This window comes from Echiichthys vipera, assembly GCF_963691815.1.
Source record: "Echiichthys vipera genome assembly, chromosome: 15".
Lineage (NCBI taxonomy): Eukaryota > Metazoa > Chordata > Actinopteri > Perciformes > Trachinidae > Echiichthys > Echiichthys vipera.
This window is the reverse complement of record NC_139840.1, coordinates 6,470,322-6,493,959: the sequence shown is the minus strand read 5'-3', so window position 1 is coordinate 6,493,959 and position 23,638 is coordinate 6,470,322. Positions and strand designations below refer to the sequence as shown.

General features: G+C 40.1%; 1 protein-coding gene across 2 annotated transcripts in view; it reads right to left on the bottom strand.

Annotated features, from left to right (window-relative positions):
• Positions 1-1,268: 1,268 nt before the first annotated feature.
• The window catches only part of atp1a2a (ATPase Na+/K+ transporting subunit alpha 2a), a 38,072-nt gene continuing 15,702 nt past the window's right edge, over positions 1,269-23,638 (bottom strand). Inside the window, exons 11-25 of one of the 2 annotated variants that reach the window (XM_083928198.1) lie at positions 21,295-21,429; positions 19,159-19,238; positions 17,406-17,515; positions 16,152-16,327; positions 12,668-12,804; positions 12,109-12,259; positions 11,293-11,461; positions 9,103-9,257; positions 6,623-6,746; positions 4,925-5,070; positions 4,701-4,831; positions 3,536-3,637; positions 3,203-3,294; positions 1,614-1,654; positions 1,269-1,421 (exon numbers count right to left, since the gene is read on the bottom strand). In XM_083928198.1, coding sequence (XP_083784324.1) covers positions 1,626-1,654; positions 3,203-3,294; positions 3,536-3,637; positions 4,701-4,831; positions 4,925-5,070; positions 6,623-6,746; positions 9,103-9,257; positions 11,293-11,461; positions 12,109-12,259; positions 12,668-12,804; positions 16,152-16,327; positions 17,406-17,515; positions 19,159-19,238; positions 21,295-21,429 — 1,737 coding nt within the window. In that variant the 3' untranslated portion in view covers positions 1,269-1,421; positions 1,614-1,625. Of the gene's footprint in view, positions 1,655-3,202; positions 3,295-3,535; positions 3,638-4,700; positions 4,832-4,924; positions 5,071-6,622; positions 6,747-9,102; positions 9,258-11,292; positions 11,462-12,108; positions 12,260-12,667; positions 12,805-16,151; positions 16,328-17,405; positions 17,516-19,158; positions 19,239-21,294; positions 21,430-23,638 lie in introns of both variants that reach the window. The other variant, XM_083928197.1, reaches the window with a different exon arrangement.

Genomic DNA, 23,638 nt, shown 5'->3' with positions numbered 1-23,638 from the left:
TCAATAATGACAATAATTGAGTAATTCAAGTTTATCTATGAAGTGAATTTACACAGTGAATTTACACAACTCAACCTCATAAAATGATAAGTAATTGCAAAATGAAATGATGCAATACAGTGTGCAACCTAATTGCAATGAAACACCAAAGAGAATAGGACAAAATGAGAATAACTGCAAGTTGGTACAACACGACAGTCCAAACCTCAACTATGTAACTGCATCCCCGACTTTTAAGACCCCAAGAGAAGACAAGAAATCACAAGAGAATCTTTAATTAATTACAATTCAACTCAACACAGAAGGAGCACCGGTTTCAGCATTCAGTTCATCCCACGCAATAATAAAATGGTCAATGTGACTTTGAGATAGGAAACAAGAAAAGAATGCAGCAACACCCATATCCACTGCTGGGAAAAATAAATATAGAAGTGTTGAAAAAACCACACTCAGACATTCACATACACACTCATACAGATAGCAAACAGGTAGTAAGGTTAATGATGCCCAGAAGCAGCCCCTAGACTGGGTTCCCAATGGCCTGGTCCTATTTTAATGCTGCATAAAGGATAGGAACAGACTATGTACGACTCAAGGTTCTAACAAAGTTTACAATAGTTTTCTTCTTGACTAAATATTTAAAGGTTCCTGAAAAAATCGCTTCCACAAAAACCTGTTTTCAGAGCTGAACAACGTGGGAGGAAACTGATTGGCTGTCTGTGGGTTTGTTGTTGACCATTTTGACAGTAAGGTAAGTAATGAGTGTCAAGTGAATAGAAGACACGAAGAGTGGCCATACATAATGGATGATGAGATCAGGAAGGTATGAATATTGGCAGAGCCTGACGATGGATTCTTGACAATGATACCAGTACAAACTGTAAGGATGTGTATCGGACAGTTTTTATGTGGCTTTTAGAGAAGTGGGGCCAAGATTTGTATTGAGAAGTTTACATTTGAAAAATAAACTTGTCAGTGCTCTGGTGAACAAACTATGTAACAATGGCAACAGTTCTTAAATTAATGTTGTATTGCAGTGTTTTGTTGCTGTATTGTGTACCATCAACTGATCCATGCATTCAAAGGCAGATCTGGGGATGTGGAAAACATAACAATACATGTGACATCCTACATGTTAAAATTGACAAATTGCTCGATATATTCTCCCAGTTTAATGTCTAACCATCAATACACTCGGGAGTTACTGTGCAATAATAGCACTATGGACCACAAAATCAATAATGAACAATTAAAACAATGGCCAGGAATATTTTTGGAATACATTTTATTTGGTACATTTCACATGATGAATGACGTTTGGTATTCCTCTATAGTCAAACAGGCCATGATACATCACTTAGGTAACAGTTAGTGTAAGGCACACAGGTGTACTTTACCATTGTTCTGCTGGAAATGTTTTTCTGAGAAAACAAAAAGGAAAATCTCAATCAAAAGCCTATTTTCAGCAGTGTTTTTCTGGGATAATCAGATTTGTGAACTGATCCATGCAATATTACAACTGACAGACAAACATACCGTTCTGCCCTCACGAGCACACACAAATTCACATGTACACATAAACGCACAGTCACAGACACACAATTGAAACTGACATTTTCTGAATGTTAATAATACGTCTCCTGCTCCACCCAACCTGGAAGAGAGAGGCAGAAAGAGAGAAAGTGTCAGAGACCAGAATGGCAGGCGAGCAGTTTTAATAATATCCTTTTGTATCGCTCTATTTGTATTCATCTAGTTGTCTTTGTCTCTGTACATTTCCAAATGAATCCCCTTATAACTCAAAGAGTCTGATCAGCAGCCTGTGACACACAGATTAACAGAAATGATTAACTGTCACGATAAATTGTATTATTCTCTCCATGTCTTGGCCCTCATCAGCTGAAACGACGTGGCAGAGAACAGATTCGGAGCTATTGTTGTGTGTCCATATCATGTGTATAATCTCAGGGGCTTATCTCAAGAGTCTTCATCAGCCTGCTTTAATTTCCTTTTTCATCATTCTCTTCTGTTTCTATGGATGTCGGACAGGTGTAATCTGTTTCCTGATGCAAGTTTAACATATTTTCACTGAGTTGTCTGAGTCCATAAAGATTGCAGATTGTTTAATGCATTGCAAAAGGTTTTTACCTTCAGGCCAGAAGAAGAACCACTAAACATCGTATGTCTCCACTGCTTCCATCAACAAAATTAGAAGTGACCCACTTCTGTCCGTTTAATAGCAAGATATATTAAAACGTTGCAAAGGATTTGGTTGAAATCTAGTGCAAATGCAGCCCTTGGCCCAACAATCAGATCAGATTCGATTTCAGTGGTGATGTGTGATTTTCACCCCTGAATTGTTTCTCGTGCACTTGCAGTGATTCTATGCTCCGTTTATAAAATTCAATTCTCGAGCTTAGTGCGACACCACAGTGGATTTACATGCTATTTTGTCAGAAATCAAACCTGCAAGACGATTAGTAATCAGTCAAGTGTCGTGGAGGGTTTTTTTCAGCTGCGTCGGTTACAGCTTCAGCTTAATTACAACTTTTAAATATTAATTACTACACTTCACTACTACCCGTCAATACACACTAATGACAATAAGCACATTCAAATATGCCAGGAAAACTATGCAAATTGCTCAATTTGCATCATGTACTTTGTACCCCCCAAAAGTGAAAGAGATTTCAATAGGACAGCTGGCACCATTGTCGAAAACCCATGTTTTCAACATTTCACCACAATTAGAGCGCACATCCTTAGTCGCCTATAATCACCCGTAGTTTTTTACATTGTTTTGTAAAATTGGTAACCGTACTTTGCTTGTTTTTATCTTTGTTCTAAACAGGTCTTTGTTGTCATTAAATACGTTTTTGTGCTCATTTTGACTGACACTGAACTTCATCTCGGACTGCATGTCACCATCCGTCAAATGTTTGCTGGCAGAGCTGCAGAGCAGAGCTAGGGATTGGATAGTCTCCTCTTTTAGGATGTTTATCTTTTTTTTTCACAAGGACATTAAAGGAAGGCTGAGAGGGGAACAGAGGACGGGAGAAAAGGTCTTGAAAGGAGATGTCACGTGTTTCCTGAGATAGGCGTGTCAAGCATTAAACTATCACTTGGCTTTTTTTTTCAGCTTATTAACAAGACAAAGAAGGTTGAAACCTTCTAATCTTGGTCTCTCTTATTAACTGCTTACCTCCTGGGCTCCTCCTCAGAATGAATTTACGGACCTCATCATAAATGAAGATGAGAAGACTGTATGGGAAGGCACAGAACCACCACAGGGGCCTGAGACGAAGAGAGGAAGAGTATAACAGGGGTGGGGGGTGATAGAGTAGCAGTGAGTCACAGGCAGGGTGCAAATTGCTAAATTCATTGCAGTCATTTTTGAATATTAAGGATAACAACGTGGTGTTTAAGAAGATCACAGACTTCACTTAAAGCTGAGAGTGACATGCTAATAGCAGGCTATTAGGCCTTCAAGAGGTTATTTTTTGGTTCGGTGGAGATATGCATATGCAGAGCGTACTTCAGGGGGTACATGCGCAACGCAACGTCCATTCCAGGGCAGTAGGAGAGGAAGGCAGCCAGAGCGGTCTCAACAAACAGACCGAAGATCAGGATCCTGTTCCTGTTGACCAGAAAAAAATAAAAGGTTAAAAGAAATGTCCTCACAGAAACCTTCAGTTACTGCCTTAAAGGTGAATCTGCCCTATAAAACCCTATATCCATCTTTTACTCAGCCAATTCGGCCATAATCAGCCAGTTGAGCAGGTGTTTCCAGTTCTTATCACTACCATGGATATGAGGCGGTATGGCCCTATGCTGCCTCCTAGTTGGCTCATTAGGCCGTCAGCATCTATTCTATTGGTAAGCTAGATAACCCATCCGCATCACTCTAAACTGCTTGACCGCAGCGCTGTAAAATGACGTAGTATGAAAAAACAAAAACGGCGAGAAGTGGGGGGAGTATAAAAGACACAGAGATCCAAATCGCATACTTTATCTTTTAATTTTCAGAATGTACTGCAGATGCCGTGCATACGATTGGGACATAATATTTCTTTGTAACATTGTGACTTGAACTTGGACCCTCTGGCTCATACACCGTATACTGTGCAGAGAATTGCTGGTCAGAATAGCCAGAAAAGCATGCCTGTTTGCATATTGCAAAATCTGAAATATGCAGTAGGACATCCTGGTATTTTTTGGCATGCTGCATTTGACATATACTATGAATCGTGACGTTCTAAATCCTTTTCTGGCAAATGATACTGGCATACTGGTATGAGTATCAGAACTTTGACCTGGAAAAGTGGAGTTCTCAAGCTTATGGCGAGACTTTTTAATTTAACTTTCTCTTTTTTCTCTCTTTCGTATTTTAACCCAAACCGCAATCTTTTCCTAAACCTAACCACATAGCTTTGTTGCAAAAAGTAATTCAAGTAGCTTTGTTTGAGTTCCCAACAGGACTCCCAGAGTGTTATAAAGTGACGTCAAGGGGGCCTGACCAAGCTAACAGTGATTGTTACCATGTGAATGGATGACATCATTCTTCTGAACCTACTGGTAGATGTAGCAGGCTCCTTCTAACCCATATCTATGAGGCTGATAACCACAGATAACGCCCATTGGATGAATCGATAACATCCAAATTGTGTTTTTTCCTCTCCCTTCCTTACTCCCACACTTACTTCATGCCTTGCTGAAAGAGGGAATTCCTCCTGGTCTTGCAGATGATAACATCAGCCCATTGCACAACGACAATGCTGATGAAGAAGGAGGTGTGGCAGGTGAATTCAATGATCTTCCTCTGCTCATAGGTCTGCAAGGTTGAAATGCACATTGTATTCATTACTGCATCAGTACGGGAATATTCAAAGGGTGGGCTGCTTTGTCTTTGTGCCCCACTCCTTACCCACTGTTGCCCATAGGTGTCCTCCAGATCGTTTACTTCACGGTCGTCCCACCTGACGCGAACACCTGGCAGGTCCTTTGGGTGGAACCCGTTCTCAGCCAAAATCACAAAGTAGGTGAAAAAACCAGCAAGAGCCTGGATCATCCCTGAAAACAAAAAATATACAACGGATCAGAGTCAAAACATCATCTATTCGCAGTATTCTTAGTAATAGTTACCTATTATTATATGACATATTATTGCAATGCTTTATTTTACAGGCCTGTCATTTCCTAATTACTTGCAATGTGGTGATGATGTGTGTAAATGTGGTTATTTAGTTATTTGTGATGAGTTTGTAAGGAGCTGAAATGCATGCTTGTCTGTAACTAGCTGCTGTCTGTTATGTCAGAATTTATTTTAAATCAGTCAATCCGAAGTGTACCAAACGAGGAAATTATTTTTGATAATTAAGACTGTATTTTTTATTATTATTTATCTAGAAAATTCTGACCTATCCGACTGTTAAGTCTGACGTGACGCCCTTTCAAAATAAGACTTCCAGATCCAAACGCTCCGTTGAAACAAAACAGACAACAACGGCCTAACGTGAACAATCACGATCACCTCTTTTGTCAGTTAAACACCTTTTTCATCCATAAGAAAGAGGTAAAATGACAATTACGTTGCTTTTTTAAAAACTCAGATCTGTTCAAACAAGGGGGAACACGGCAGAAATACAGGGCTTCGACCTGCTTTTGAAAGGGCGTTACGTCACGACTTTACAGCCGAATAGAACAAGATCTTAACAATTTGATTAGTGTGGTGTTTTGAAGACACGCATTATCAGTGAAACATCAGTCATCAAAGCATTTTCCCATTTATATTTGGGATATTGGTATAAATTACAGCTACAGAGATTGACTGATTCATTGATGGATGGATGGATGGATGGATGAATGGATGGATGGATGGATGGATGGATGGATGGATGGATGGATGGATGGATGGATGGATGGATTGATGGATGGATGGATGGATGGATGGATGGATTGATGGATGGATGGATGGATGAATGGATGGATGGGCTCTACTGTGTTGTGTCACTGGAGATCATCAGTTAAATGTTCATTGTTGATGCCTCAGGACTTGAAGCTGTAATCTCACAACAGCGCATTGTAAACATGATTTGATGTGATCTGCGAAGGTTTTGCCCCGGTGGGTTTTGCCCTGGTGGTCATCTTGGAAGAATTATGAGGCTGATAGGAGTCGTCGTCTGTTTTGAACATGGTCAGCTTCAAATTGTATGCTATCCAATGAAGCCCTGTCATATTTTGACCTATTTAACAGCCTATAAAATTGGGCCAGCCCTTTGGGTTTCACTATTCCCAAACCATATAAAACCAGAGATAAAAAATCATGCATTCAAGTGAGGCTCCAACCAGTGAAACATGACCAAGATTAAGTAGGAAATAGTTGCACTCTCCACTCTCAATTTGCTGTAAATGTCACGACAATTACAAGAAAATTGTGGGACTCTCTCCTGACTGTGTGCTCGCCTCTGGCTCTATTTTCCCTCAACTGTACAAAACTAAACATCTACAAAGGCAGTAAAAATATCAAGATTTTCTGATAAATGTCAATGTTTACTGTTTTTATGCCTGTGGTGTTTATTACAAAAAAAGTAAGAGTTTACATTTGAGCCACAACAAGACAAACCTATTTGTCCGTATGCCATGCTGATGAGGCGTTCATTGACCAGCTTGTCTGTTTTGGGGTTCCTCGGTTGGCGTTTCATGATGTCACTCTCGGCTGTCTCATAAGCCAATGAGATGGCTGGAACCTGAAGGATAGCACAGAATCAGTTCATTTAAGGTGTTTTGTACAATAAACGTTGAGGAATTTGTCTTTTCTGGCAACACTACAAAGGCACGATGACAGCGCCAGACACGGGTACCCTAGACATTACACCGTTAATATAACTCTGCACTCAATCTTCGTGTGCAAGGAGAAAAGAAACCAAAAAGGGACGGGGGGGTTGACAGTGACGGAGAGAGGGTTGGAGAAAGGAGAGAAGAGGAGAGAGACAGATAGTGACTTTCAAGACACTCATAAAGCAGGAGGCTGGAAAGGTCTCTGTAATAAAGATCTTATATTGGCTGGTTTTACCAGGTAAGCACCAGAGCAATATGTGTGAGTCAGGGCACGATATCTGTGCGACTTAGGTGGGATTTGAGGTGGGGACTTAGCTCTGTGTGAAACTGAACACATGCTCAGCGGTCTACAAATCCAGTTTGTTTTGGTGTTACCCTCCCCTGACCCACAGCCGTTGAGAAAGACAAGCAGAGGGAAGAGGATGCCGCTATGCTTGGCATTGATTTTTTACACCTCTGAAGGTGTGTGTGTGTGTGTGTGTGTGTGTGTGTGTGTGTGTGTGTGTGTGTGTGTGTGTGTGTGTGTGTGTGTGTGTGTGTGTGTGTGTGTGTGTGTGTGTGTGTGAGAGTGTGTGTATGTGTGTGTGTGTGTGTGTGTGTGTGTGTGTGTGTGTGTGAGTGTGTGTGTGTGTGTGTGTGTGTGTGTGAGTGTGTGTGTGAGTGTGTGTGCGTGTGCGTGTGCGTGTGCGTGCGTGCGTGCGTGTATTTGCTTGTATTTATGTGACTGTGTGCACTTTTCAAATTTGAAGCATTCTTAAGTGTGCCACATCCTACTTTGATAAGCATCTTTCGCAGCCATCCTTTGCCACATGGCAGTACTTGCTAAAAATAATCATAGCAGACTCAGAAGTGTTGCTTGTCACAGTTAAATCTCAGCAGAGCCCTCAAGCCTGTTGCCTGGAGTTGAACTAAGCTGTTAACAAGCTGTTAACAACCTCACCAGCAGACATGGGGAATTAGTAATTTTATTTTTGTACTGTATTATAAACACTTTTCAGGTACTTTATTGAATATTTAAATATTTTCATTTTAGGGTCCTACTCTTCAAAGCAGACATCCAGCTGTTCCCTCCACCAGCGGTTATTAAATACATGCAGGCGTGTGACTTTGAAGGAAAGGGTTTTTATATGCAAAACAGTTGCACAAATAAAATGTTTTTAAACTTCAATCATGGCATCTTTAAAGAGAAATCCAGCTAATAAAGAATGCACTATCCCTGTGATCTCTGACAGTCAGGAAAATATTTGTGAACATGAACCAATCTGTCCTGCTGCCAGAATACCAAAGAAGTTCATCTTTGATGTCACTCAACTCAAATATGTGGAACTGCTTTATTAATAATGTTAGCAGGCTGCTTCTCTTTATCTTTAACCTATGGAGACTTAAAAAGCCTCTCAGCAGTCGAATATGAGGCCATTACAGTTTACATGTACATCATTACTTTTCATCACTATTTTTTGCTTTCAGCTCTTTAGGATGTATGTGAACCAGTTTCAGCCATCTGGTGGATGAGAATAGGAAAAATGAAAGTTACAGAAATGAACACAAGTGAACAAATTCTTTCGAATATGTTCATCCTGTGCTTGCTTTCTTTTGCGATGATGGATTATGCCCCTCAGGCAAGCAGCGTGCCAGCAACTCTTTTTGTTGCTGCTGGAAATACAATGGAGAGACTGGCATCTAGAAATGGCAGAGCTCTGAAATGTAAATCTGTACGTGAGCGTCACCCGGCCTTTTGTTGGGCTTGAACAAATGTACGTCGGCACTAGGCCAAAAGAAAATTTCTCCCACAGAAAACGGAAGAAACAAATTTCACCGAGCATTTTGTTCTTTTTATCTTCAGGCGCTCAGATTTGACAGCAGTATTAACACGAGTTTCCTTGATGTCGCCTTTTGCTTGCCTGTAGCTAGGCAACAAGCTATCAATTAGCATCACCGCATTGAGAATAATCAATTAAGTCAGCCAACAATTAGCTTTGGACACTGAGGGTGCAATAAATCCAGGTGAATTCAAAACTATATGTTTTGTTGTAATGGCATAATGTGAAGCTCCTGTGAACTGAATGTGTAGAGAAAGCATAAAAAGCCAGCATCAAAAGGCCAGGGGAGGAGAAAGACGTCTTCAAATCAAAAGCACGTCATACACTTAAAACACTACGGTCAATACATCTTCGAACACATTGCCTAAAACAATGAAGGAAAACATTAAGATGTCTACAGAGGGATTGAGGGACTGAACAAAGGGTCGTTTTCCCCACCGCTCACCATGTCAGTGCCCAGGTCGATGCAGAGGATGGTGACAGTTCCCAATGGAAGAGGAACACTCGCGCAGATGAAAAGCAGGAAGGGCGAGATCTCTGGGATGTTACTGGTCAGCGTGTACGCGATGGACTTCTTCAAGTTGTCAAAGATGAGACGACCTGCAGCGATCCGAAAACACAAGAAAGAAAAATTGGAGGGACGCAAGATACGTGTATTTAGATGTAATAATAATATTGTGATATGTGTGAATTTTGGATGGGATATTGGTTACATACTACCCAGGCTCACCATCACCATCATTTGAATATAGTATTTTTCTGATGCTTCATCGTTTTGGAGTGAATTTTCTAGACTTACTGAAATAGAAAATGACTTTGACTGCTTCGTCAGCATATCCACATCACTAATGGTTTTTTTCTCAGACCGTATTAGCAACCCCCAATTTAATTAAATACCAGTCTCTTGTGGCAAGCCTCAAGTCAAATCTCAAATCTGTCAGAGTAACTCTCCAGCCATGTCCTTGAGGGCAGTAGCCTGTCAGTTCACAAGTGTAACTAAGCAAATTGCAGATTAAGATTCAGGTCTCCGAGTGCTGATCACAACATTGATATATTTGAATATTTTCCCTTCAAAGATGTTAGTAGTGTTTTTTACATAGCTGAGGTCAAGTCCCTTCAATATATAGGTACAGGTAAGCCCAGCATGGTGCTGTCTTATTTCTTTTTTACCGTCCCAGATTTTAGCAGTTCAAAGCTTGAGACTTGAATGTTTTTCCTTTCAAGTTTCCAAGCCCAATTCCACTCGAGCCCCTACACTCCCAATCCGTGTGGAGTCACACTCATGTATGAATAAAGCGCCCTTCATTTAGGTGTAGGGTATAAATACATGCTTACAGCAGCAAGCATTGGGAGGAACTGGCAGAAAGACGAACTGTTTTAACATTTTGTGACCATCGTTCAAAGGGATATTTGACGAATTTTAAACCAGCTCTGTATCATGGTAATGTGAGCAGTGTGAGCACATCAATGGTGTTTGGCGCCCCTTCATGATCTCCATGGAGCATAGCAGCGGTGGTCTGTCCAGTGGATCTTGGCGGACTCTTGGCGGACCTCTGTTGCTCCGAGATTTGTGTGTTGCGGCCATGGATGGAAGCCAAATAGTATGTCTGCACACACTGCCCACACCGCTAGGATACAGAGCTGGATTCAAATCAGCAAAATATCTCTTTAAGCTGTAGTTTGTTTCCTTTTCTGTTTCTCTATTTTTGTATAAACGTAAAAGTGTAAATCAAAAAAAGAAAAGAAAGTTGTGACTATAATCAAAATATATATAATACTTAATGTAATATGTAAGTGTTTTTACATTACATTGAAGTTAGCTGACAGGTTTATCCAGAGCGACTCACAATGTTTACATTGTTTAAAATGAAAGACATAGGCAGGAATGTGCAAAGGTATTCTGGGGGATGTGCAAAGGTTCACAGTGATACAAATTAAAAGTAGGAAATATGCAATGCACAGAGAAACTAGAGGTTAAAAAAATAAAATGTACTCCCATCTTTTCGTTTTTCACTCTGATGTTCATAAACCGTTCGAATTTTGCAACAGTCCCTGTAAATATATAACACATTACAATCAAATAATTACCATTTGAGGTAGGGTGACTTATTATGTATCCTATAGAAATAACTGCACAGGATTCACATTTGTAGGTATGTGGCATTTCCTCCGGGCACAAAGAGGTGCTGCACTCGAGAGGAGTGTGGTTTATAAGCCTGCATCGATGCAGACTCGCTGTTTGAGGGCTTTATAGCCCATTTCCACTCCCCACTAATTGGTTTGGAATGACACTTAATGTGGAGTGATAGTGGGTAGGGAGAAGGTGTAGGGCTTTAATGTGGTGTTGTCCCAATATATGAAGTCTGACTCTAGTCCGTGTCACAAGTCTCCAGTCTACTGTTCTGCTCAACTACAATAATACTCCTATCACATTTTCAATATTCAGATATTTATTCAAAAATAATCTTCAGTGTCGTGACGACAGAATTCTTTTCATTTAAAAGTTTTTCAATCTCCTTTCCCTTTGTTCCTCTGACTTGCTTTCTTCCCTTCTCCCTTTTTTCCCTTCTTTTATTCTCCCATTCTGTCTGTATTGTCTCACACCTTTCCCTTCTTCATCCCCCCACACACTCACCCTCCTCCACTCCGGTGACGATGGAGGCGAAGTTGTCGTCCAGCAGGATCATGTCAGCCGCCTGCTTGGACACATCAGAGCCTGCGATTCCCATGGCAACGCCGATGTCGGCTTTCTTCAAGGCTGGGGAGTCGTTCACACCGTCGCCCGTCACAGCCACGATCGCCCCCTGCACCCACAAGGACCCGCGAACAAAAAGTGTCAAGAAGAGACAGATAAGTACGGTGATTTAAGCTTTTTTCTCTCCACTTCCCGCTCTTTCCCCCTCCCCTTCTGTCTTAATAATGTCTTTTCAAAGCAGCTCTGGGGAGATTAAATGAAAAATGGAATTGAGTTGCAATCATTCAGTCAAACGGAGGGAGAGTGAGAGTCAGGGTGAATTGTAGCGTGACCTCAATATATGGGGATGAGAGCAAGTGCATACACATATCTATCTTTGACTATTCACACATAAAACCATACACATACATTAAGGCAACATATACAGTATAGGGAGTTAATCATACACTTCATAGATACACACTTGTGTTCAAGCATATACTCACAAATGGACCATGCACGCACACAAACCTACACACATGCACAAAACACTGTATTCTTCCATTCAACCCCCTGCACCAACAACCACCTGCTCAAAACAAACAAAGAGTGCCACATGACCGCATTCAGCCTTAAATGGCACACACACACACACACACACACACACACACACACACACACGCACACGCACACGCACACGCACACGCACACACACACACACACACACACACACACACACACACACACACACACACACACACACTCCAGCTCATTGACCTGTCTCTGGCAGCCCTCCACTATGATGAGCTTCTGCTGAGGAGAGGTGCGAGCGAACACTATCTCAGTGTGGTTGCTCAGCAGGTCGTCCAAGTACTCGGGGCTCATGTCCTTTAGATCCGAGCCGTGCACCACACAAGCCTTGGCATCCCTGGGATACACACAAACACACACATATATTTTTATATATACAGACATAGACACGCACAAACACATTAAGGAGTCAGTGATACTGGGGAGGATTATGCATAGGCGAACCTTGACATTTTTATGCTTTCTCATCAAGTTTGTCTTTCTGTTTCTCTCTCGCTCTCTTTCTCTCACTCACTCACACACACACACACACACACACACACATGCACACACACACACACACACACACACACACACACACACAATGTTAAACTATTTCTGAACTATTTAATATCCAAACAAGCAAGCACAGACATCCTGTAGACAAATCAGTGCCCACATACTCAACATACTCTCTCTCACTGTCTCTCTCTCTCTCTCTCTCACACACACACACACACACACACACACACACACACACACACACCTGGGGTTAACTTGGCTCAGAGGGATGTTGAGTCTCTCAGCGATGTCCTCAACCGTCTCGTTCCCCTCAGAGATGATGCCCACACCTTTAGCGATGGCCTTGGCTGTGATTGGGTGGTCCCCTGTTACCATGATCACCTGACGGCAGACAGAAGGTCCCATAAATCACAGAGCATATATAAAACCTGCCTGTATTTCACCTGTATGTCATTTGTCACTGCATATGTGAGCTGCAGTGCAGTATGGGCTTTAAGGCCTATAAGTCATCCAAATGTGTTGTGTAGTTACACTGGGGAACAATGGTGCTATAAGGGGTGAAGGGGTCAAATCTGGCAGTATACTAGTATTTATATACAAAAAATGTGTTCTGTGTGTTCTCATAGGCAGAGTAGTGGGATTGTGAAAACCCATCAAAATGAGGGTTTGTGACCAAAAACAAGAGTAGGACTGCAACTAACAATTAATTAAATTGTCGATTAATTGATTTGTTGTTCATAAAATGTCAGAAAATGGTAAAAAATGTGGATCAGTGTTTCATTAATATATTATATTCAACTGTCTGGTTTGTCCACAACTAAAAAATACTCAGTTTACTGTCATAGGGGAGTAAAGAAACCTGATAATAGTCACATTTAAGAGCCTGGAATCAGAAGTTTGTGACTTTGATTGATCGTTGCCGCTCTAAAAAAAGCCATAAGCCGTATGTATTCAGTGTCAACAATGTCATAAGACTAGTTTCAGGAGTTTTCATTTCCCTTCCACAATATTAAACTAGTGTCACTGTTTAAGTTTCAATTTCTCATCTGAATCGTTTGCCATACTGTATTACTAAAGAAACAAATAAAGTAAGATTTAAAAAGCGTATAAAAAGAGGTTATTCTTGAAAAGAGGCATGTCATGCATGTCTCTCTGGTTTGGTGAAACATGTAGCTTAAAGCATTTTATATGTCTTTATATACAGAGAGATGTTTAGGGGTCAGGGGTTTGGGCTGATGTTAGTGATATAAGTGTATTTATGGATGCATGTATGTGGAAGCATGCACATATAATGTTTTTAACATGGACCCCAGAAGGAGTAGCTGTTACCTTGGTAACAACTTATGGGGATCCAAATGAACAATAAACAGTAAGTGCTTTGAGTGTGACTTTGCAAGCTGCTTTTGGTCCTGAAGGAGCTTTTCTGACACAGTATCGTGCAAATGTTTTGTAATCAAGCAAATTTAAGAAACGGACAGAAAAAGACTTGACTAGAAATCTCTCTTCTTGTTTCATTACATAAGTGAACATACAGTATAATAAGTTGCATTCTTAGTTCCTCCAAAATCTCCCATCAGACAAAATATGTCCATGTCTGGGATATTTATGAATATAACCTTTTCTGTTTCGGTGACCAGTGATAAAGAATCAAACATTAACCTTAAAATGAAAGTGAGAGAGGTTTATGGGTTGTTATAAAACCACATAAAGTCCACATAACTTTTTTTTGAATATCTATGTATAGCATCTGAACCTCATATAAAAAGTAAGGTAATTATGGGGCTCATCTGTTCCCCTACCATCATAATCTACAGCAGCAGGACACAGGCTGAATGGAGGAGTAATAAATACAGAGCACTATATATTGCACTAAAGCCTTTGGACTGATGCTGTGGACCGAGGATGTGCAGATCACTGAAATGTTGGCGTTACATCCAATAAAAAGTGTGTAAAGCAACGGAGCCATGTGATCTAGTCAGCTATGAAGAAACACAGCTGATTTGTACTGGTGTGTGAATATAAAATGTTCTTCGTCCAGCTCAATGAAACAGCCCCACCTACGGCACTTAATGTCTGACAGTCTGACAGTTATATGAAATATGTTGACACTCCTCATCACAGGAAGTATAATTATATCATCTGCATAGAGTATAATTAATCATACCAACCACTTTAAATCCCTGTTTAGTCTCGAGTTCAGATGTTTGATTATTTCTCTAAATAAGTCTGAGTGTCCATGTAGCTTTCTATTTTAGCCCCGGCGTCTTTCTTCAGTTGATCCTAATGAGGAGAGAGCATATGTGGCCACTTAGACATAAACCGCTGCAGACAGTTTATTTAAACGGAGCACTTCAACTAGTTTTGTGCGGTCGCTCCGAAGGCTTCTAGTTTAAAACCTCTGTACTTTTTTTTAGATTGTCTGGTGACTGATGTCATCCCTGTTGCTCCTGTTCAGGAAACTCACAACAAAAACAGAAAAAGCCCATTTGTGAGAGCCGATCAGCCAGACAGTGAATTTTACCGATGAGTGTTTTGCTTTTAGTACCGTACACGTTGTTAGCTTGTTGTTAGCTTGTTGTTAGCTTGTTGTTGGCTTGTTCAAATTATTTTAACCTCTTTGGCTTGTTGTTAGCTTGTTGTTAGCTGTGTTGTCAACCCCTTTGTTAACGTATCATTAAGTTAGCTACCTAGCTAACTTTAATGTAATTGTCATAGAAACCAAACCTACGCACAGCCAGCACTTTTTTGGATTAAACGTTGGGTTGAAGCGCTCCCCAGTCTCCTGCCACCTCTTTTCTGCAAGCAAAAAATGCCTAATATTCCCTAAGACAGCCTATGTCGATATTGTCCATTTGTAATGTCTGCCCACATTTCTATCTACAAATTAATTTAAATCGACAATATGTTTAGATCCCAGTCAGATCTTTGTTAGGTAAAACAAAACATGGTATTATTTTACCACAATGCCATAGTCAAATCAAAGCTGATATATTGCAACTCAAAACTTTGTGATCTCAACATTTTATCAGACATGTCATCATTTCTTTTTTTTAGCATAAACTCATGAACCGTTTTCTCCCTTAGGCGAGGGAAACATCTTCATTCACTTCTAGCCTCTAGTCAGTTCTTTAAGCCAATTACAGTGTGTCTTTTAAAAAGTTTTTTTTATCAAAGGAAGCATGATAACTTAAATGTGCAAAATCCTTTCCCCGTATTTGTTCCCCATATAGTTTGCCCGAAATTAGTATGACTCATTCTACTTATGATCCATTTTTATCTCTGACGAAGTTGTTAAACCTTCCTGCGGCTCGGCTTATTACATTTCTGAGGAAACATCAGTCCGTAATTCATCCTTTATGGCCTGTTGCTTTTTATTTTAACATCATAAATGGGATTTTTTTTGTCCTACAGATTTTTTAATTTCACTAATATCTTGAGAGAGGAGTACACACAAAGCTGTTCACTTGGCTTCTGTTCTGTTGTGTCTGCCCTGTGTTCACAGTGAATATGTTATCAACAGCTTTCCCAAAGCAATAGAACTTAATTTATCCATAGATTATCATCTATCAGGGCCCCTCGGAGAGAGCAGTTGTCATTTGGACTGCATTTTGTGATTTGAAAAGACATTTGACATGCAAAATCCCTTCACTAAAAAGGCCGATAAATGAAGCCCCAGGAAAAGACTTTTCACAAACTACAATGAAGGTTGAGTCTGTGGAACCAATTACCTTGATACCAGCAGAGCGGCATTTACCCACTGCGTCAGGCACAGCGGCACGCGGCGGATCAATCATGGAGATGAGACCCAGGAAGCAGAGCTGCTCTGTGGGGAAGTTCGTGTCGTCGCAGTCGAAGGTGAATCCCCGAGGGAACTGGGATGAAGACAGATTGGAGTGGCAGAAGCCTGCAAGAGAAGGAGGTTATCAGTGAGGTGATCGTTCATAACTGACTGACATCTCAAAGTGCACACGAAATAACAAAAAAACCTGTGTTGTTGTGCTGCTTTGACATCAACCAAGAATTTATCTGGCACTTTAAAAAGTAGACACATTTTTCATGACCCTAAGGATGTTTTTAAGTCCAAAACATCCCAAAAAACAATAGTGACGCTCTAGTGTATTGTGCTGTTGCTATTAAAAGTAAAACACTACTAAGTAAATACTGTATGAAAGACACCTTCGGAAAAGACATTGTCTTTGCTGAAACAATCCTTTACCTTACCGTATGCATACAAATCATTTTAATTTTAGATCTGGAGGTTGCAGCTCTGAAATACAAATTGAATCAGCCACTTTTATTAATTCATGACCCACAGGCCTTGAAATATGCATCTCTTGAATCCCTATAGAGCACAACACAATACAACGCTCCGTCTAAAAGTGAAGAAAGCGTTCTTTGTCATGAAAAACACAACCCATCATCATCATCATCATCTCCCCAGGCATAACTGAGGCTCAATAATTTACATGATTTCAGGAGTTTCACTCCAAAATGGCATTATTTCACATTTCACTTGAAAAAGTGACACCTGAAATGATGATAGTACATAATTATTACCTATGGCACTTTTAAAAAGACGCCAGGTAACTTTTTTACTTAGGTTGTCAAAATGATGACATTTGGAGTCTGAATGCGGAACACTCTAGAGCTATTGAAAGCGTAACTTTGAGTAATGATTGAATGATCAAAACGTTATTTTGTTTGAATTACCAGTCCATTACCATCTCATAATGCATACAAAGTGACATACTAAAACACAGAACATTTGTATATTTAAGCTCTGATTCCATGTCAGCTTATTACAATTATGTATGTTTGACTGCGGTGTCTTTGAATACACTGCTGCAATAAAAGCATTCTTCACTTGTGCAGGGACATGTGGCTAAACTATCCTCTTCACCGAGGACATTATAAAATGTGTCCAGCTGCTTCTCTTCACTACCTATTCCCAGGCTGATAATAGCGGATGCCACAAAACATACCCAGCACTCTCTCTCCCAGTCCTCCCAGCTCCATGTAGGCGCTCTGGAAAGCCTCTCTCCAGTTTTCGTCAAGTGGCTGCTCCTGGCCGTGAATCATAATGCTACTGCACCTATAAAACATTTACATTATTTGACATTATTAATACTTTTACCGCTTCTACCGCCAAATATATTATATCTACCTGTCTAGCAATCATATTAACAAAGTGCTGTAAAACAGGAGCAAACAAACAGTGATAATGGTTGATGTAGAGGAGCTTTTGGGCTGAACGCAAGGGAAGCATGGGCCGGACTTGGGCCCACACTGGTGTGACGTTATACATACAATGGAGATCAGAATTAGAGAACAGTAACCATTGTGTCAGAAGAGAAGATTTAAACAATGTTTCATGATTCAAAAATCAACAGGAAGTGTAGAGGCCTCAGCTTTGAATGACTTCAGCACATCTGTGCCCACAGGACATCACTAGTTTCTCACACTGCTCTGGTTTGATCTTGGTCCATTCTGACTCAGTCTCTTCCACAGTTCACTAACTGTAGTGGGTTTCTAAGATATTACTTTGCTGCCAAGGATTTTCCAGAGATTCTCTATGGGGTTTAGATCTGGACTCTGGGCATTTCATTGTTTCAATATTCTTGGCTTCAAGAAACTGCTTAACCTGTTTTGCAGAGGGACAGGGGACATTGGCTTGCATGAAAATTGCAGCTGATGGGAGACAATTGCAGTGAAGGTATTGCAGGTTGCTGAAGGAAGTTCACAGAAACATTTGCATTCACCCTGCCACATAGCTGTACAAGAGGCCCAACTCCTGCTGCAGAAAACATCCCCCAAACCATGACACTTCCTCCTCTAAATTTAACTGACTTCTTTACACACTTTGGGTTCAGTCTTTCCCCAGTCCTACACCAAACATAATGTTTCCCATCAGACACAAATAAATTGAACGTCCTCTCATCACTGAAGTCACTCTGGACCACTTCTCCTCTGTCCACACAACATGCTCCTAAGCAAAGGTTTACGAATACATCAAGTATTTGTTAGTTGTTCTCTAATTTGGATCTCCAGTGTAGTGTGACAATATGACCCAAATGAAGCATGAGTGGTCCATTTGGGCTCAGAAAATATCTTCCTCACCCCATCCCCCGTGCCATTAATATGCAATAAAAACAACATCATAAGGATGAGACTGATTTCACTCTTTATTTTTCTCTTTCTCAACAAATTTAGTGAAAGGACCTTGAGTCATTTCTGATTTCCCTACCAAGCTTGTGGTTTCCTACTGAGCAAAGGTCATACATATCCAGGTTAATTGTTTTTTTTCTTTTGTTTAAAAGGGTGAGTCATTTTCTGAAACAGCTGGAGAGTTAATAAGGAATTTGTTGGGGACTATTTTCTCCAGTGGATTAATACACATTTGTTGCTCTAGTGAGTAATTTCGGTGTATGTCGACTCAAGTAAACTAAAATGTTCATTGTTCATGGTGATGAAAGAACGTGTTTTAAAAAATATTTTCCAATTCTTTAAGTCACTTTTGGGTCAACAATGGTTTTGGATTCACAGATTACATTTGTTTCTTGTGTCAATTTAAAGATGTTTTCAGTCTTTTACAGGATTGGTTAACAATTAAAAACAAAAGCTTATAGAATATCACCAGCCTTTGAAAGAGTGTACTTTTTTCACTTCATTCCTGGAAGAGAAGGATGAAATTAAATGAAAAAAGACACATAATCGATCCATTATAGATTAACAAACCTGTCCAAGATTCTCTCCGGCGCTCCCTTCATGACCAGAGTATGACCAGAGGGATTATCCTCTATTTCATGGACAGAGAGCTTGAAGAAAAAGGGGAGAAAATCAAAGGACTGATGAGGACATAACATGATGGGATTTATTTTGAAACAAGATGCAACATGTAGTTTAGGGTTGGTTGTTTCTTGCTGGTCAAAAATGTTTTTTTAGTGAGAAAAAGACTCTGGACAGACATGCTCCTTGGGAACTCTCAACAATAAATTTCACAGTCGTAACAGCAATCATTTCTCCGGTGCTGGTGTCATATTTTTCCAACTGGTTTGAAATAGGTCTTTTCGGAGCAGTCTTGACAGAGTGCACATTGTAAGTCATATGTATTCCCAGTGTTGAAGGAGCATTCATTCACACTCACATGTATTCCTGTGGTGTTACGCCTCGCAGAACCCCTTCCCCCCACTCAAACGCATGCACACACACATTCCCCCAGGTAATTTGTATCTGAGTCACAGCATATCTAATCTCAGAAAACCAGAGCAAAATTGCTTTTTCCCCCCTCAACACAGGCCTTCGTATTTAAGTCAGGGAACAGGTGCACAAAATGCATGCAGGAAGTCCTTTGTTTGCTTCAACATCACTGTTGTGTTATTCATACGCTGGTTCAATTCTCCAGACAGGATGGCAAGACAGAAGAAACATCTTCCGTCTTAATTGCTGCAGCGCCCTTGTGCAAGGTGTTAAAACTCTGTCTGATGACTTTTTCCACAGACCTTTTAACTTCATTTCTATTCTTTTTGCTTGTGTTGTTGTCGACTCCTACAGGAAATAATGGAACATGCAGCTAAACCTGGAGGAATAATTCACCATTTGTATATAAGTCGCTCCCTGAGCGTTGCCTTGAACTCGTGACATTTTAAATAGTAAGGTTTAAATGAAATGCATGTGTAAGTTGTCTGTGAGCTGGCGTTTGAAACACAGCTGCCTGTTACATCAATGCAAGACTTTTCTCCCTTTTTTTCATATCTATTCAAATTGGAGACGTGCAAAAAGAAGTTTTCTTTCCATTCAGGTGTTCACACTCTGGGAGTAATTGATACGCAAACAGGCAAAGTATTCCTTTAAAACTCTTCAGAGTACCTGGCGGGATCTGTTGTGTATGGTAAAATAGCACAAAATTGAAATTGGAAAGAAAATATTTTTTTTTATAGTTGTTGTTATAGTTGTATATAAGGAAGAGTATATTTAAAATATTTACAACTATGTGCACCAGGCAAAACATGCTTGATCATTAGAAATGTAGCAGACTGCATCTGCAAATGCTAATATTGTTTAAGATGGAAGTTATCACATGGAGCTTCTTATGTGTTGACAATTATTTCAGTGTATTTTATAGTGTTTTTCACCCAGTGCATCAAACACTCGTCTTCGCACCGAACCCTACCCAAACAACATCTTTTGGCTGTGACCATCTCAATCAAAAGGGATTTCCGTCCACTGAACAGCAGCGAACGAGCTTCTTCTGAGCAGGCAAAAGCGAGCAGTTCATAATCCACATGTATATTTCTATCATAAATACCAAACATTGCAACACAGCAACAGTATCTCTGTGACTAACAGTGTTGTGCTTGTGGCCTGTTGGGCAGCTTCCAAGCATAAATGTAGGCAACAGTATGAATGTAAAGCAGGGGGTCTATGTGCATGTTCAGGCTGCCTTCCTCGGATGGAAAAAGGTTAAAAATGAATATGCATGATTCACTCAAAGCTTGTAAGTCTTGGAAAAGGTTCTTTAAAAAAATAAATTCATAATATTGTCAATTTAAGGAGCACTAACAGAATTAAAATAGATTCATTAAATACAAAATTAAGTTTAATAAGAAAAAAAGATTTCAAAATAAAGAAAATGAAATAATAATAATACAATAAAAATAATATAAATTAAATTGTATTTATTAATTAATGCATATCTTGTTTAAAATGACATACTTTTAGTGTGATGGATTTATAATAGCCAAAGACAAATCTACAGCGGCCATGACGTAAGTTATGAGTGGTCTGTAAACGGGTGATAGGATATCATTGTAAACTTGCATCAGCAGCACTTGCGGCACAGAGTCATGATGCAACACTGGTCCCATGCAGTACCTGGTATTTGTTGGTGGAGTTGAAGGGAATCTCTGCCACTTTGGGGTTTCTAGTTCTCATTCCCCGAACGCTCCCGCAGCAAAGCTCGATGCATTTCAACAGAGCTGACTCTGATGCATCCCCCGCTGTCTCCCTCTGGGGAAACACACACACACACACATTAGCGCACTCACTCACATATGCATATTAAGAAATGAGTGTTGTCTCACTGCCTGTGTTGATCACACAGCAGTGGAAGGGGACTGTAAGTGATTAAAGCGGTACCTGAGAGGACTTTCTTTACTTCCATTATGGTTCTCATCAATGATGCAGGTAGCTGAATATCATCTGCATCACTACCTGGCCACATTGTTTTTTAAAGTTATGTAACAATTTAATGTAGAAATAATGAAAGTGCAAAGCCTGACTTTCTGTTTAAATTCAGGAGATGAACAACAATTTTATTAAAGCAGCTCAATTTCTTCAGGAAAAATACAGCTCATTAGTTTGCCATGTATGCCATTTGCGAGGTTTCCTAAGGGTATTATATGAAGAGTTGGAGAACCATATTGTTGTACCACAGTCTGGAGCCTGCATAACTGGGGATATGAGCTTCAAGAAAAAAAATGAAAATTTGAAGTTACACAGCCCCTCTGAACTTTGTATCACAGCGATCATCTCATATCCCATTCTCTGTTCGACTCTGCTTCAGGCTGTGGCTGACAGTTCACATGGATTATGGTTCTTTGTGAATACAGTGATATGGATTTGAGGACAATGATGTGACTGGATACATAGCGTGTCTTGTTGTTGAACATTAAAGGTTGAATATGTAGAATCTTCATTAAAAGCTATATTTAAAAAAAAGAAAAGACACATCACATCACATCACATCACATCACATCACACACACGCACGCACGCACGCACACACACACACACACACACACACACACACACACACACACACACACACACACACACACAGCGACATTAGGGAGGTCTAGTATTTTAAAAGGCTCAGAATTAAATGATGCCCTGTTTGGATGCAAAGCACTCCATATTTAAATGGATCACCGGCTTCAAAATGTGTGACAGAGTTGCTTGTGCAGTGCTTAAATCATTTGGGGAGAAAAAAATCTCATCTGATAACCTGTAAAATCCTACTTGATAAAAATCCCATGATGACCATTGTAATTCATCCCACTCTTGGAGCCAATTTATTAAAAATCCACGCTGAGCTGATTGACCTGACGATCAATATTCCAACGGGGGCTGAACCAAGACAAGAGATTTCTCTTTATTCCTGTTTATTCATTCATGAACAGCCACAAAACAAGGACACGCTCTGCAAGATTTGTCCTTGTTTGTGCCTTTTCATGAATGAATAAATAGATGAAGGAAATTCCATTCCTCTGTTTTTCCGGGTGCAGATAGAGTCTTGTTCTTGTAATGGTAGTGGAGCCTGGGCCTTGCCTGCTGTGTTTGAGTGCTATCAGGAGATACGGCTGTTACTTAATGCAAGGAGGGAGCCTGGGCACCTCGAGGGGTAGAGAGACTGAAGCGGCAGGGTCTGCTCCCACCGGAGTCAAGGAGCTGTAATCCCTCTCGCTGAGAGCCACACAGAGAATTTCTTCAGGTCAGCGTAGCACAGGCTGAGGGATAGCGGTTGGTAGAACACTGGTATATTATTGACTTACGTACCCCAGCAGTTTATGTGTTTGTGTGTCACAGTTCGAGAGTTATTTCCAGGGCTTTGGATTATTCTGTGAATGTGCGTTGAGGTGATGTGTGAGAGGGAGGCTAAGCGTGTAAGCCAGTGTGTGTGTGTGTGTGTGTGTGGTCCACCTGTGGCAAGTATCGACGAATCCTTTTTATCGGTTGCTTTTCCCCTGTGGATGCCAAGAGAATGCAAAGTGCATCTAGTCGAGTACTGTTCTGTTTTGAAGTGCTTAAACGTTACTTGAGTATATTCATATTAGTGAGTGAGTGAGTAAACTTATACTTTATGAAATTTTGGAGAAATATTGTACATTTTTTTTCTGATCATTGCATTGTTTTATTTACTCTTAGTAATAAACCGTAACTGAGTACTTTTATTCAAATACTATACTATCAAAAATATTCGAAATATACAGTACATATAGCTATAAAGAGTTAAACATGAACTACTTTTGTAATTTTGTACTTTTATCTACATTTTATGACAACTATTCCTAGTTACTTTTCAGATAACGACATTGAACACAAACCCATATCATGACTTTATTACTTTACTATAACTTTTCTGGATTTTTCAGTCCAAATTTAAAGTAATTAAAAGTATAAAAGTATTTTTGCATTGCAATATACTGTATCTCCTTTAC